We start from the raw sequence: 14,865 nt of genomic DNA on the forward strand, positions 1-14,865 counted from the left end.
CCGGGAGCACATCAGCAGGGTCGGGGTCAATATGCCACTTCCGAGAAGCGGCAGCCACTACCCGAATCCTCTGAAAGGTGCACTCTGCAACCAAAGGCGACTCCACCTCCACTCTCTGGAGTCTGCCCTCATCCTGAATCTCATAATAAAGGCATCTGCCATCCTCAGTGTTGGCTCTGACAGCAATCAGGATCTCCAACTGTGTAAAGGCTCCCATCCACCGTGGGGCCACTGGCTCGAGGGGTGTGAACCACTCCTCTGTAAGTGCCTCCTGAATATCATCCCTCATAATCAACCCCCCTCTGAAGTGACTCAGCCTCTCCACCTGGGTCTCCTCTGGTAGATTGCAGAAAGCCTGCCAGTCTCCAAAACTACGAGCTGGGCCTGCCGCTAAAGGTCCCCAGGCTAGACGAGGCCGAGAACCAAGCATATGACCCTGCTCCGTACGAACCGCTGGGCTCCAGATGAGCGGCTGCTTGGCCCGCTCCTCAACACAAGAAGGAGGCCGCTGAGAAAGCCCCGGTCTCAGCAGCTCCCAAGCTCTCAGGATACTCAAAGCAAATCTGTCCTCCCATCCTCTACTGAGGCCTGTCCTCCTCATCTCTATGAAGATCCAGCGAATCTCTGGTGCCCAAGTACCCCTTGCAGGGGGCGCCCGAGCCTGCAGTCGCTGCAAGAGGAGCTCTTTCCAAGGCTCAGCGCCTGGAAGCAACCCCCGAACAATAAGCTTCCCCAATAAGGCTCTACTCTGATCGACTGGATCTATAATGCCCAAACCGCCCTGAGCCAGCGGAAGTGTAATAACTGCCCATGCAACCTTTGCCCGAGCTGGCTGACCGTCCCGCCCAGACCACAGAAAGTTCCTGATCAGCTTCTGTACCTGGCTGATGCAAGAGCTCGAGAAAATCCAGCAAGACGTAATGTACCACATGGTCGCTAACAGCACCTGATTTGCAACCACCACCCTCCCAGCCAAGGATAGTCGAGCTGTACTTCAATACAGTAGCTTCTTCCGAATACTCAGAAGAAGCGGGGCAATCTGCTGCTCAGGTGACAAATCGAGGCCAATCTGGCATCCCAAATACCGCACTGCTGTGCCTGGAGGAATCCATCTAAAACCGGGGTCCGGGCTCCATGCCGGAGTGGGAGCACTACTGATCCAAAAGGCCACTGTCTTGCGCCAATTGATCAATGCTCCCGAAGCTGCACTAAAAACCTGGAGCGACTGCTCTGCCCGAATAAGATTGGCCTCATGGCCATGCAAAAATAAGCCCGTGTCGTCTGCAAACTCAGCATCAAGCAAATCCTCCCCCCGGACTGGGAGCTGAAGTCCTCTCAAACCAACCTCCTCTGCCGTCAAATACATACTCATAGCCTCCGCAAAGAAGAGAAAAAGGAAAGGGGCGAGAGGACACCCCTGACGGACTGATCTGGTCAGCTCAAAACTCGGCCCCCTACCTCCTGTCGATGGCACACTGATTATGTGATTGATAGTCTGATAGATACAAAGAGATAAGTACATGCCTCATGGGCAGTGAGGGTTACAAAAAAGAGTGGGTACAAAATAGAGATACTAGATAGATCATAGATGATAGATCACAATAGATCATGGCCATTGGCAGTGGGCACAAAAAAGGTGAGATGGCTCAAGGCTCAAGAGTCAAGCCTCAAGCTCCTGAAGTGCTAGCCTCGCGGGAGGCTTGGAAGTCGAAGTCGTCGATGCCATTTGAAGCCTCCTCCTCCCCCTCAGGCTGTAGCTCCTCCTCTACCTTCTCAAGATGCTCCTGAGCTGCAGGATCCTGCTGTGCCATCTCCCATTCGGTGAAGGGATCCGCCTTCCGTGTTGCTGTCGCACATAGCATGCGCAAGTTAGCGCTCACAAAAACCAAATCACTTGCCCTTTGCACTTCAAGGCGGTTCCTCTTCTTAGAGGCAATGTGACTGTAAACGCTCCAAAGTTGCTCCAAGCAACTAGAGCTCACAGCCTGGCTAAGGATGCGAATAGCCAAGCGCTGCAACTTCGGCCCATCTGATCCGTAATCCTCCCACCAAAGAGGAGACCCAATCTTGAGGCGGTCAAGCTGTGCATCTAAACATTCAAAAGATCCTTGCCGCGTCTTGTACTCAGATAGCTGGTCTCTGATCTTCCGCCTGATGGTAGGGTGGGGCTCTAAGCGCTCCAAAATGATCCGCCATCCCCTGCTTACTTCCTTGTCGGCCTCTTGCTTTCTGCCCTGGAACTCTCGATCAACCACAAAGGCAGCCGCATGAACAGGGGAGTAGTAGGAGTTCCACCTGGACTCACATAATGAGTGGATCTCCTCAAACTCGACCCTGTCTGGCACAAGCTGCTCGAGTGACTCAATCATGCGATCCATGGCCTCATAGACCTTGCCGATACATGGTTCACGGCCGTCAAGACTCGTAGAAGGTGAACAATAGGCTTGACCAAGGCGTCGAGTGTCTTCACCTTCTCCCACCAAGCGGCATCGTCGGCACGATCTCGGCACGTTCTCCCTGTTGCCGATTTTGACTCTGGCATGGCAGAAAATTCATCACTAAGGAAAAGCCCTCTTAGGGCTCTGCCACATGTAGACAAGCGGCCTAGCATGAGGAAGTTGTATGCAAACCTTGTCTCTGAATACTTGAGGAGGGAAAGAGTGCTCCTTTTAGAGGACTCATGTCGCAGCCTTTGGTGGTTGAGGACAAAGGATACAAGCTGGTTAGCCTCCTCAATGGTGGGTGCAATCCATGGCAAGGCACCTATGTCTTTGAGGAGGTTGTTGAGACAATGGGCCATGCAAAAAGAAACTGTGATGGATGGATACATTGACTCAATAATGGTCCCGGCTGCCCTATTTGACGCCTCTCCATCCGCCACCATGCCGACCACAAGCTCCGGCCCAATGACCTCGATCGTGGACGCCCATTCCGCGGCAAGCACATCCGCGGCCTTCCCAGTGCCACTCGCATCATGTGACTCGATGAAGTACACTTTGCCCCTTGAGTAGGCCACCACTCCATGGATGGAGCGCTTGCGCGTGTCACTCCATCCATCTACAATGAGAGAGACTCCGTTAGTCTCCCACGTTGCCTTTGTATCCGCCGCCGCGTGCTCAACGGCCAACTTCTCCCTATCAAGCAAAGTGGTGCGAATCTTTTCTGATGAAGGTGGCACATAAGAGGGGCCATATTCCCCGATCTTTGTGGCCATCTCACGGAAGTAAGGAGACCTATTTCAAGTAAGGAAAACCATGTAGCATGTTAGCTTTTTTTGGCAATATGACAAATGCTTTGAAGCATGAGACATTAAAAAAAAAAGAGTGAAGAGAATCGAGTCTGGACTCTCACCGTGCCGCTTGAAACGCAATGTGGTCGTGGTAGAAGAACCTAGCCACCGACCTAACTGCCATCCGGTTTACCACTTGAAAGGGCAGTAGATCATCGTATTGACTTGATCCCTGGTGCTCATCCTGTCAGTATTCCACCTTACAGGATGAGCCAAGCTGAGGAAGATGAGTTGGCTAAACAACTCGAAGATTATTCGAGGATGGGCCAGATCCGTCCAAGTAAATCACCTTGGAGTGCACCTGTGTTGCTAAGGAGAAAGAAGGACAACACCTGGAGAATGTGTATAGATTACAAGAGATTAAACAAGCTGACAATTAAGAACCGTTATCCTCTCCCTAGATCAGATGACCTGATTGACCGGTTAGCAGGAGCGAAATATTTCACGAAAATAGATTTACGTACTGGCTATCACCAGAGACGTATTCATGAAAGGCATGTTGAAAGAACCGCCTTTCGGACTTTTGGGTTAACCAATGCTCCAGTCACTTTCCAGCAAATGATAAACGATCTTTTTCGTGAACATTTGGGGAAATTTGTGGTGGTATTCTTGGATGATATTTTGATATATAGTCGTACTCTTGAGGATCATGTTAGACACCTCACGATTGTCTTATCTATTTTAAGACAGAATCGATTATATGCTAAATTAAGTAAATGTGAGTTTTTTATGACAGACATCATTTACTTGGGACACAAGATCACTAGAGATGGATTGAGCATTGACTATGACCGAGTTCAGAAGGTTCTGTACTGGCCTATACCAAGAACAGTGAAACAACTTCGTTCTTTTCTCGGTTTTGTTTTTCTTTGGAAATCTGTGCAGGAGTTCTCTTAGCTCACACTACCGATGACTGACTTATTGAAAGGTCGTGGACGTAAGTCAAATCAGCCTATCACTTGGAATAACGATTTGGATATGGCCTTCAGACTTTTGAAAGATAAAGTCAAGGAAGCACCTATCTTAGCATTACCCGATCCTATGTTGGGGTAAAGGCATTATGCCCACCCTTATAGTGTGTACAAGTCCATAAGTTATAGTACATAGTACACTTAGTACTTTTAATGTACTAAGTGCACTATGTGTACTAGTGCAATATACATGTGTGATAGGGGAGTCACACACTCATCTTAGTGAGTTGACTTATCCCCACAACTCTCTCTCTCTCTCTCTCCCTTCTCTCTGTGTATGTCTCCCACATGAAAACCTAACCCTAATTATCTTTCCCATTCAACTGGTATCAGAGCCCTGGTTTTAGGGTTTTGTTCTCAAGGGTGCAGAGCTGGAAATCGGCGTAGAAGAGCTGCAAAACGACCTCATGTGCTGTACGGACTCTGTGTGCTGCTGTGCAAACCTGGTAGCCCTGGTTGCCTCGCTTCTTCAGCCAAGTCGTAGGCAGCGTGAGCAGCTTGCAGCAGGCGTTGGTCCACAAGGCGGATCAGCGCTGGGCAGCACACGTAAGCAGGCGTGTGCTGGGCGCAGTCTGTGTGAGCATTGGGCTTTAGACGCCTGGCCACAAGGCGTAAAGCTACTAGGCGGAGGCGGGATCAACAAACGTCTCGTGCGCGTGTGTGCGCTTACAAGTTTGACTCCAACGCAGCCGGCACAAAAACTCATCGCCACGCGTCAGCGTCTGTCCACAAGAAGGAGTCTCACCGAACCTGGCGTAACAGCAGTGCTGGCCCTGGGCAAGTTCGCGTCAACAAACGTCTTCTCTTCAGCTACTGCTGCAGCTGCAAGCTGCGCACGCTTTGCTGGTCTTGCTACGTTTCTGCTGCTGCTGCGCTACTTGCTGCTGCAAAAACAGCAGCGTATACCGCCGTACAGCTTGTATGACCAGTACAGTTGGCTGTACAGCAAGTTCTCTACTGTATAGCAGAGCTCCGCAGCGTTTGGATCAGCGTGAGCGTGTAGCAACATCAGCAAGAAGCGCCCCCCCCCCCTTTCTGCAATAGCATCAACACAAAGAAATTCAACCTGCAAATTGTAGAAAATCAGAAAATTAAGAGGTATTTGCCTTCAATTTTGGGATTTTCCTTGTCAATTATCATCAATTGAGCAGGTACAGGTTGCAATGGCTCAATTTTGAGCGAAATTGGCAAAATTGGGTGACATTGGTCACAATCAGGATCAATTTGCAAAAAATTGGATGTCAAAATTTGGGGCTTTTGATGTAATTGTGCAATTAAGCACTCATACATGCTGTATGATGTGAGAAATCGCACATTCGGGCAAAATTGCAGCAAATTGCAGTGCAAATCAAGGGGCTTTTGTGCTGATTGGATTGATTTGCATGCAGGCACTCGCATTTGATGCTTTGGGCAATGTGTTGATGCCTGTCAAGCACTCAATGTGCGTGTAAATCAAGGGGCTTTTATGTACTGGATGTATATGTGGCCAGGGGGAAGCACTGTGAAAGTCTGATTTTCACTCATTTGGACAGCCAGGAGAGCATTTATTGTTGCTGTACTTGCTGGTACAGATTTGGTACAACTTTATGCAAGTTTTGGCATGGCTGTACATTGATTTGAGTGAAGAAAAGGTTCATTTTCAGCTGTTGTACTTGCCGGTACAGGTTTGGTACATCATTGGTGAGCACTTAGTACTGCTGTACAGTACTTTGGAAGGGGAATAGAGCACATTTAACGTGCTGTCCCTGCACAAAAATGGAACATGGAAGTTGGTGCATTTGCCTACAGGCAAGAAGGTTTTGCCTTGCAAGTGGGTTTTCAGGCTCAAAGTTGGACCTGATGCAAAGCCAAGATACAAAGCCAGGTTAGTGGCTAAGGGCTTCAAGCAGGAATATGGTGTGGACTTTGATGAGATCTTCTCTCCAGTGGTCAAAATGACCACACTTAGAGCTGTATTAGCTTTGGTTGCACATGATGATCTGGACTTGATTCAGATGGATGTGAAGACTGCTTTTCTTCACAGTGATCTCCATGAGGAGATATATATGCAACAGCCAGAGGGTTATGCAGTGAGTGGAAAGGAGAAGCTTGTATGCAAGCTGAAAAAGAGTCTTTATGGTCTCAAACAGGCACCAAGGGAATGGTATCATAAATTTGATACATTCATGAAATCCTAGGATTTCAGGAGAAGTGACATAGATCACTGCTTATACACCAAGAAAGCTTTGGATGGCAGTCTATTGATCCTCATCTTGTATGTTGATGATATGTTGATTGCGGGGAAATCTCGTAAAGAGATGGATGCCTTGAAGAAGAGGCTGCATCAAACCTTTGATATGAAGGATTTGGGTGATGCAAATCACATTTTGGGTATGCGGATACTTCGGGACAGAAATCAGCATGTGTTGCATTTGTCTCAGAAGGAATACATTGGCAAAGTTTTGCAGAGGTTCAATATGGACGTGGGGAAGAAGACTAGTACTCCTTTGCCTCCATATGTGAAACTCAGTGCTATGGACAGCCCACAGTCAGATAGTGGCAGGGCTGATATGGCCAAGATTCCGTATGCTTCAGTTTGTGACAGCCTCATGTATGCTATGGTTGCTACTAGGCCGGACATTGCATTTGCAGTGGGAGTGGTTTCTAGATACATGGCCAACCCTGGCAAGAAGCATTGGGAAGCAGTGAAAGGTGTCATGAGATACCTGAAGGGCACACAGGATATGTGCATTTGTTTTGGCAAACAGGATGCATCAATGCATGGTTACACGGATTCGGAATATGCCGGTCATCCAGATAACCGGAAGTCTACTACCGGTTATGTGTTTACATTCACAGGAGGTGCTGTGTCATGGATATCCAGGATGCAGAAGTGCACTGCCTTATCTACTACAGAGGCTGAGTATATTGCAGCCACAGAGGCTTGCAAGGAGGCATTATGGCTATCTCGGTTAGTGGTTGATTTGGGTTATACAGGGGATATTCCATTGTTGCATTGTGACAGTCAGAGTGCCATCCAGTTGGCAAAGAACCCTGTCTTTCATGCAAAGACGAAGCATGTGGATGTGAAGTATCACTTCATCAGAGAGGTGATAGAGAACAAGCAAATTCAGCTTGTTAAGATTCATACGGATGACAACCCGGCTGATCTGTTGACAAAGAGTTTGCCTCCGGAGCGGTTTGCTCATTGCAGACACTTGATGGGCATTGGATGAGGCCAGTTTCAGCCTTGGTATGGCCTTGTATATTATCATGTACATGCTGATTTTTCTTTTCCTTTACTTAAGGGCACTTTGCCTTTAAGTGGGAGGTTGTTGGGGTAAAGGCATTATGCCCACCCTTATAGTGTGTACAAGCCCATAAGTTATAGTACATAGTACACTTAGTACTTTTAATGTACTAAGTGCACTATGTGTACTAGTGCAATATACATGTGTGATAGGGGAGTCACACACTCATCTTAGTGAGTTGACTTATCCCCACAACTCTCTCTCTCTCTCTCTCTCCCTTCTCTCTGTGTATGTCTCCCACATGAAAACCTAACCCTAATTATCTCTCCCATTCATCCTAGTCGGCCTTATGTTCTTGAAACTAATGCCAGTGACTGCACCATCGGGGCTGCTCTAGTTCAAGATGGTAGATGGGTTGCTTTTGAAAGTAAAAAGCTAGACGACACTCAATCTCGTTGGCCAACCCTTGAGAAGGAGCTTTATGCTGTGATTCATGCTTTCAAGGTTTGGAGACATTATTTATATGGCTCCAAGTTTGTGGTATTGACTGGTCATCAGTCAATCAAGTATGTGTGTGATGCGGATGATTTGAGAGGAAGGAAAGCTCGTTGGGCTGAGTTAATGCAAGATTTTGATTTGGAGATCCGTTATCGGAAAGGGTCCATGAATAGTGTTGCAAATGCGCTTAGTCGAATTAGAGAGGTGAATACTTTGTCGTTCACCGAGATTTCTACTGACTTATTTTAGTCATTGAGAGGGCTTTGCAGGATTGATAGTTATTTTGGTCCATTTTGGCAGAAGATCGAGGGTGAGCTCATTGATTGACCAAGACTCAATGATTGAACAGCCTACCATTCAGGCTGCAGGAGGCTAGTGGATGATTCGGAATGGTTTACTATTCCGTAATGACAAAATTTGTGTACCGCAGATCCCGAACATTCGGTCCAAGATTCTTAAGGAGTGTCACGATGCCCCTTCTGCTGGACACTCTGGGTACACAGGACGCTATCGTTAGTGAAACACACTTTTTATTGGCCAAAGATGAAACGGTATGTAGAAGATTATGTTCTCAAGTGTCAAATTTGTCAAGCGAATAAAGCTGAATGCTTTAGACAGGCTTGGTTGTTGCATCCTTTGCAAATCCCAGGTAATAAATGGGAAAGTATTTCCATGGATTTTATTACGGGCCTTCAATACAATGCGGGGGACATTTACTTACAAAGTCATGCCATTCGGTCTCACAAATGCCTCGGCAACCTTTCAAAAAAGATGATTGATGTGCACAGCTTTTAAGGACTACTTGCAAAAGTGGCTGGAAGTGTTTATTGATGATCTATGTGCACATTGTCGATGGGAAGATCATTTCACCTGCTTTTGAGGAAAGTGTTTGAACGTTGCCAATTATATTGGATATCGGATATAATTAAACCCCTTGAAGTGCCAATTTTGGGTCAAGCATGGTGTGATACTGGGACACATAGTCTCAAAAAATGGTATATCCACTGATGATAGCAAGGTCAAACTGATCTTGGAGCTACCACCGCCTACCAACTACAAAGGAGTGCAAAGGTTTATGGTTCATGTGCAGTATTATCGACGCTTCATCATATTTTATGCTGAGATACCCGACCCTTGTACAAACTTATCAAGGCCATGATTCTATTTGGGTTGTGGTAGATTGCTTGACAAAAATGGCTAGATTTTTACCGACCCAGAAGACTATTACAGCTACGCAATTAGCACGACAGTTTATCGAGCAATTGTTTAGACTGTACAGGGTTATCGCAGGACATAGTCAGTGATAGGGACTCTAAGTTTACGAGTGATTTTTGGAAACTTGTTTTTGAGAAGTTGGAAACAACTTTGAATTTGAGTTTCTCAGATCATCCTCAATCTGATGGCCAGACTGAAAGAGTGAATCAGATTTTGGAGGATATGCTGTGGGCATATGTATCCAAAAGACAAAGTTCATGGGAGGATTATCTTCCTATGTTAGAATTTGCATATAACAGTACTAAGCATACGAGTACAGGTTTTAGTTCTTTCATGCTTATGTATGGTTTTCAACCTAGATCACTTGTTACAGTAGGATTCTTAGGACTTCAGCATGATGCAGCACGTAATTTTTTGCAAGATATGCAGGAAATGTTACAAGTTGCGAAGGAATCTATTAGAAGTGCTCAAGACCGAGACAGATTTTATTCTAATAGACATCGTTCACTCAGAGAGTTCTCTGAAGGAACAATGGTGTATTTGCGAGTTCCGAAGGATTCCGAGACTTTACGAACAGGTTGATCTTCGAAATTATCCCCTAGATACTGTGGACCATTTCGTATTACACGAAGGATTGGTTCAGTTGCATATGAATTGGATTTCCCTTCTCATGTGAAAGTTTATCCTGTATTTCATGTCAGTAGACTTAAGGAAGTACTGGGTGGAACAGACCAGTTAGTTACTCTTCAAGAAATCATAGATGTCGAGGACATGACATTTGTTCCACACGAACTTGAAAAGATTCTTGGATTTCGTGAAAGAAGATTACGTAATACGCTTATCACACGGAATACAAGATCAAGTGGAACGATGGTGTTGAGGAGGACGTTACATGGGAGACATTGACTACTCTTCAGAGAGATTACCTTGGCTTCTTAGTGAGCTCTTAGAGGAAGGGGAGTATGTCATGTGCACAGTGTGTATCTACCGTGTGCTACACGCACACAAGACTAGCTTCGAGGTTTGGGGAAGCTTGGAGCTAGGCAGGCTGATTGGCGAGCTGAGTTAGGAATAGACTAATGGGCGGGCACCCAAGTATGGACGGGTGGACGTCCAAGTGTATACGCCCGATGACCGGCCAAGAGCCTATAAAAGGGTGGCCAAGGTTAGTCATTAGTCATATAGAGTCTCGCGAGATTTGTGAGAGCTCTATGGTCTGGAGCATGGATCTAGTGCAGACGTGCACCTGCTTTACGCAGTCGTGGTCGGTAGCAGTCTCGAGGCCCGCGAGGGTAGCTTCGTGGCGGTATGGGACGTCGCGAGGTAGAGATTGGTCAGTATGTCAACCTAGTTAGCTCGGCTCGTGGCTCAGTGGGGACAGCCAAGTCTGTGGGCTTGTCCACGGCTGTCATGGTTGGGTGGTGAGTCAGGCCTGCACTTCCTTCTTGTTTATTTGTTTGTTTGCAGGTTTCAAGTCTCGAACCAGGAGCGTTCTATGAGGAGATCCGTTGGGGTTTTGACACACTCTTGTCTCGACATTACGAGCTGACAAAGGAGACGAGTTTACTTCTTGCCAATCTAACTAGTATTATGAGCTACATGGCATTCGATGGGAGTTTGTTAACACAGGTACTCCTTTAGAGAATAGCATGGTGGAGTGGCAGCAGGGTTGTTTTTTGTACCGGTATGAATCTATTCGTACCATACGGTACTGTACGGTACGGGTTTTTTTTTAAAATTCCCCCCCCCACCTTTAGGAAAAAATTTCAAATGCTAAAAAAAAATAGAAATCCTGCTCAACAAAGATCCCAAATGCCCGCAATACCTCGCAACTTTCGTGTCTGCTTAGTATTCCATATGGGGTTGCTGGGATTGCTCCTTTTGCAGAAGCAAAGATACTAGCTCATCAAAAGAAAAGGCATTTGCATTGCCTTTCATGAGTAGTCAAAGTGTAGTAGCAAAGCCCTGACAGGTGTTAGGCAATGCATTGAGGATGGTAGTGACAAGAGAATTGTCAGGATTAAGCTCATCAATGTTTGCAAGGTGTTCTTGAAGGTCTTTAACCTTCGCGAGATACTACCTGAATAGTGTTGCAAGGGCATCCCATGCTAACTTAGCAGTGACACATGAACGGATGTGCGATATGAACCTCCTCTTCACGGAGAGAGTGATGAGGGCATGTGCTTGTGCATCTTTAGGGTCCCATCATCTTTGATCTGCAGTAGGAGGTGCCTGTGCATGTATCACTGAAGTGAGTGCAACTTCTCCTTCTCCGGTAGATGCCGCTGGACGAGCATCATGGCTTGTGACAGTACCCCAAAGCCCTTTGGCTACCAATAGATTCCTCATCATATGGGCCCACAATGGTAGTTAGTCCCGTCAAACTTGTCCAAAGAGCATCCCGAATACATCATTATTAGCCATGACTCAAAGCAAACTAACAATTTTCCCCAAGCAAATGTCATTGCAGACACTCAATGTCCACTCAAAGGCAGCCTTCTGAGATACCCAATGACCCACTGATGAAGACAAGGACCTGCAAGTGTATTGAAATGAAAGAGTGTAGGTATAGAAAAGCTGTCTGAATAGAGGCTTCATGACCAAACAAGACCCTAGTGATGGGTGTTGGAATGTCGTATGGCGATGCTGATTGTATGAAAAGAGAGCACAAGAATGCTGGATTCAACTCGGGGCTCGATTCAGCTCTGTTTTCGGAAAAGCTGAAAATTTGCAATAGGGCTGATGGCCTAAAGGGGCTCTGATTATGGATTTCTTTGGCTCGGGAGACTCAGGAATACACCCATGCAAAAACAGTCAAAAAATTTTGACTTCTGGAAATGGGCTCTGCAAACGGTGGTGGCTGCAGGTGGAACTGGCAGCTCAGCCGGCTGATGGGCGTTGCTAGGGTGGAGGAGGCGGAGTTGCCCAAATCAAAATTTATTTGGGGCTTCTCTGATTGGGAGCAAGGCGAGTCTTCTCTTGTAGGTGAAAAGTGGGAGCAGTGGGTGGAGGCGGTGGCACTGGCTGTTGGTTGGGCAGCGGCTACCCTAACTAGGGCAAGCTTCTAGATGGACCTTAGGAAGGGTGGCATCTTGTCCATGTAGACCTCCTCTTATTTTGTGATGACCTGACTCAAATGTTTCTTGATGGCCTTAAAGTAGTTTGTTTTTGGCTTTGATTAGTGCTACACTAGTTGATGTCCTTTTGTTGACTCTTGCTTCTTGGTGGTATCAGTCTTTTTTCTCTCAGGGTGCATGCTAATTGATCTAACTATCTTCTATTGTTAAGTATTGTGATTCTGTTTGAAGATTGTAAAATAAGCAGTCACAAGCAAAACGAGTTTCCTCTGATTTGGACTGACACAAACCTATTTCTAAATCGATAGTCACTTCAACTTTTGCGTGATTGACCAGAGAGCTTTTTGGAGTCTCCATTGTGGGCCCATTTCCCACAGCAGTGACAAATTTGTTGGACCTTAAGAAACTGTAAGTTCCATTCGACCAGAGTTTTCAGTGCATAAGTGGCATTTATATTTGTATTGAAACTTGAAGCCAGTCTTTGTGCACATTTATGCGTAAATTTTGAAGTTTAAACTTTTAAAGGCAGAGTGAGGTTGGCCTATGCATGCACTATTATCAGCAGATTTTGTAATGCACATGAGGAGGGACATATTTTGAGTGACAAGATTTTCTCTGGTCTCTCCTTTATTCTTGTTAATCTGGCATAATTATGGTTTTGCAGGGACCTTCATGGTAATAAACTGACGGGATCTATACCCCCTCAGATTGGACGACTGAAGAACCTGGAAACTTTGTAGGCAGCCTTCCTCTCATTTTTGGGTTCTCAATTTGTCACCATGAGCACTGTATTTGTTGTGTATGTTTGCATGCGTGCACCATGTCGTGTTGACAGATTCAAGGCTGAGCTCTATTAGAATCCTTCCAGTGAATGAAAAACAGAAGAACCTGCAGTATAGCGTTCAAACTTGTAGGTAAAGGAGTAATTGTACAGATGGGTAGGTGCACTTGCACCAATCAAAGAAAACACTTGGTTGCACACTTTGGCAGATACTGAAGCTGTATTACTACAGATTCCCTTGCATATGATTGCGATTTAACATTATGGATCATATAAGTGGCTTTAACTTTTTGTTTTCGTACAGGAACCTTCGCTGGAATAAACTGCAAGATTCAATACCTCCTGAAATAGGAGACTTGAAGAAGTTGAAAAATTTGTAAGGCTCCAAATCAAGGCATGGATGGATTTTCAGTAAGATCTTTGAAACTTTCGTGCAGCGTTTTTCGTTTCCTTATGCAAGATTTTCTTAGGTACTTGAGCTTCAACAACTTGAAGGGTCCCATTCCAAAGGAATTGGGAAATTTGATGGAGCTTAGATACCTGTACCTCCACGAGAACCGGTTGACAGGTCGTGTACCTCAAGAGATTGGAAGCTTACCAAGTCTTCGGCACTTGTAAGCTCTGCACCTTTTACAGATTTTGTTATTGAAAACTTCTTGTTAAAGGCGCAGCATGTAGCTTACAAGATTAGCGTAGAAGTTTATGCTTGAAAATTTCATGAACATTCTTCAGACAAGGGGTATTTTGTTTGCCTTTTTTGTTTGCAAGAAATGGGACTTCTATTCTTTTGTTAGCCCCCTTTTTTTTTTTGATTCAGGGATCTAAGCAATAATCATCTGGTTGGAACTCTTCGAGAGCTTATCAGAAATGAGGGGTGTTTTCCGTCTCTTCGTTATCTGTAAGTGACTTCACTACGCTGCTCTACTTGTGATGGGTGTGTTTGTATTTTGAGAAAGAAGGAAAGTTTTGTCAAATGTCTATGAAAGACCCGAAGGGTTATCTGAAACCGAAAGAAGTTACAGTGGTTCCATTGAGGTAACTAGATCATGGAAAAAGAAAATGAAACAAGTGATCATGTGAATACTAAATTGTAATAAGAGGAAAAAACCTAACAATAGGGCTGGGTGCTAATAATAGCCAAGACTAGACTATAAAAGAGTACTTTGGGATTCATTGTGATTATTATGACAAACCCTCGTGGTAGAGACATCTATGAGGTGTGTTGAGCTCAGGGCTAGGAGCAGCTCTAGCCGTGCATGCATCTTGGTGGTATGAGATGTGACGTCTAGGCAGAGCTGACTCACGGTAAAACTAGACCTCAGGCTTGTGGGTGGCCCTGAAAGGGAAATTATGGTTGGGAGATGAGTTAGCGGTCAGTGATCTCGGATTCAATGCGGTTTATGTTAATCCTAGGGTTCTCAGTATGTGTCCCAAAACTCTGGGTTTATGTTAATCCTAGGGTTCTCAGTATGTGTCCCAAAACTCTGGGTTTTTGTGCCATATCAGGGATCCAATGATCCGAAACACATTTCAGCCGTTTCGGCCATTTCCATTTCCGAAATCGGCACATTTCAGCGGTTTCCCCCGTTTCCCTCCTGTTTTTTGACCCATTTCCCCGACTCCACCTGCCATTCCCCTTGCAAAACCCCAATTTCTCTTGTTTCCCTCGTGCCGTTTCGACCTGTTTCCTTGACACCATCTGCCATTTCCCTCGCAAACCCCAATTTCAGGGCGATATTAGCTGTTTTTTTGTTCTTTCTTCTCATCAATCTCCATTTCCCTAGTTTTTGATCATATACTCTCC

The 14,865-nt window shown here is 45.7% G+C and overlaps 1 protein-coding gene across 1 annotated transcript in view; it reads left to right on the top strand.

Moving 5' to 3' along the window:
- LOC147602619 (Leucine-rich repeat (LRR) family protein) overlaps nucleotides 1–14,865 on the top strand; it is a 70,513-nt gene that overhangs the window by 34,971 nt on the left and 20,677 nt on the right. The window contains exons 3-7 of the mRNA XM_086797804.1: nucleotides 12,617–12,688; nucleotides 12,945–13,016; nucleotides 13,366–13,437; nucleotides 13,532–13,675; nucleotides 13,879–13,959. Of these exons, the coding sequence (XP_086653930.1) occupies nucleotides 12,617–12,688; nucleotides 12,945–13,016; nucleotides 13,366–13,437; nucleotides 13,532–13,675; nucleotides 13,879–13,959 (441 nt within the window). The remainder of the gene's footprint in view (nucleotides 1–12,616; nucleotides 12,689–12,944; nucleotides 13,017–13,365; nucleotides 13,438–13,531; nucleotides 13,676–13,878; nucleotides 13,960–14,865) is intronic.

Source organism: Cibotium barometz, unplaced genomic scaffold (assembly GCF_041138505.1).
Source record: "Cibotium barometz isolate CiBa-2024 unplaced genomic scaffold, ASM4113850v1 ctg368, whole genome shotgun sequence".
Classification (NCBI taxonomy): Eukaryota; Viridiplantae; Streptophyta; class Polypodiopsida; order Cyatheales; family Cibotiaceae; genus Cibotium; species Cibotium barometz.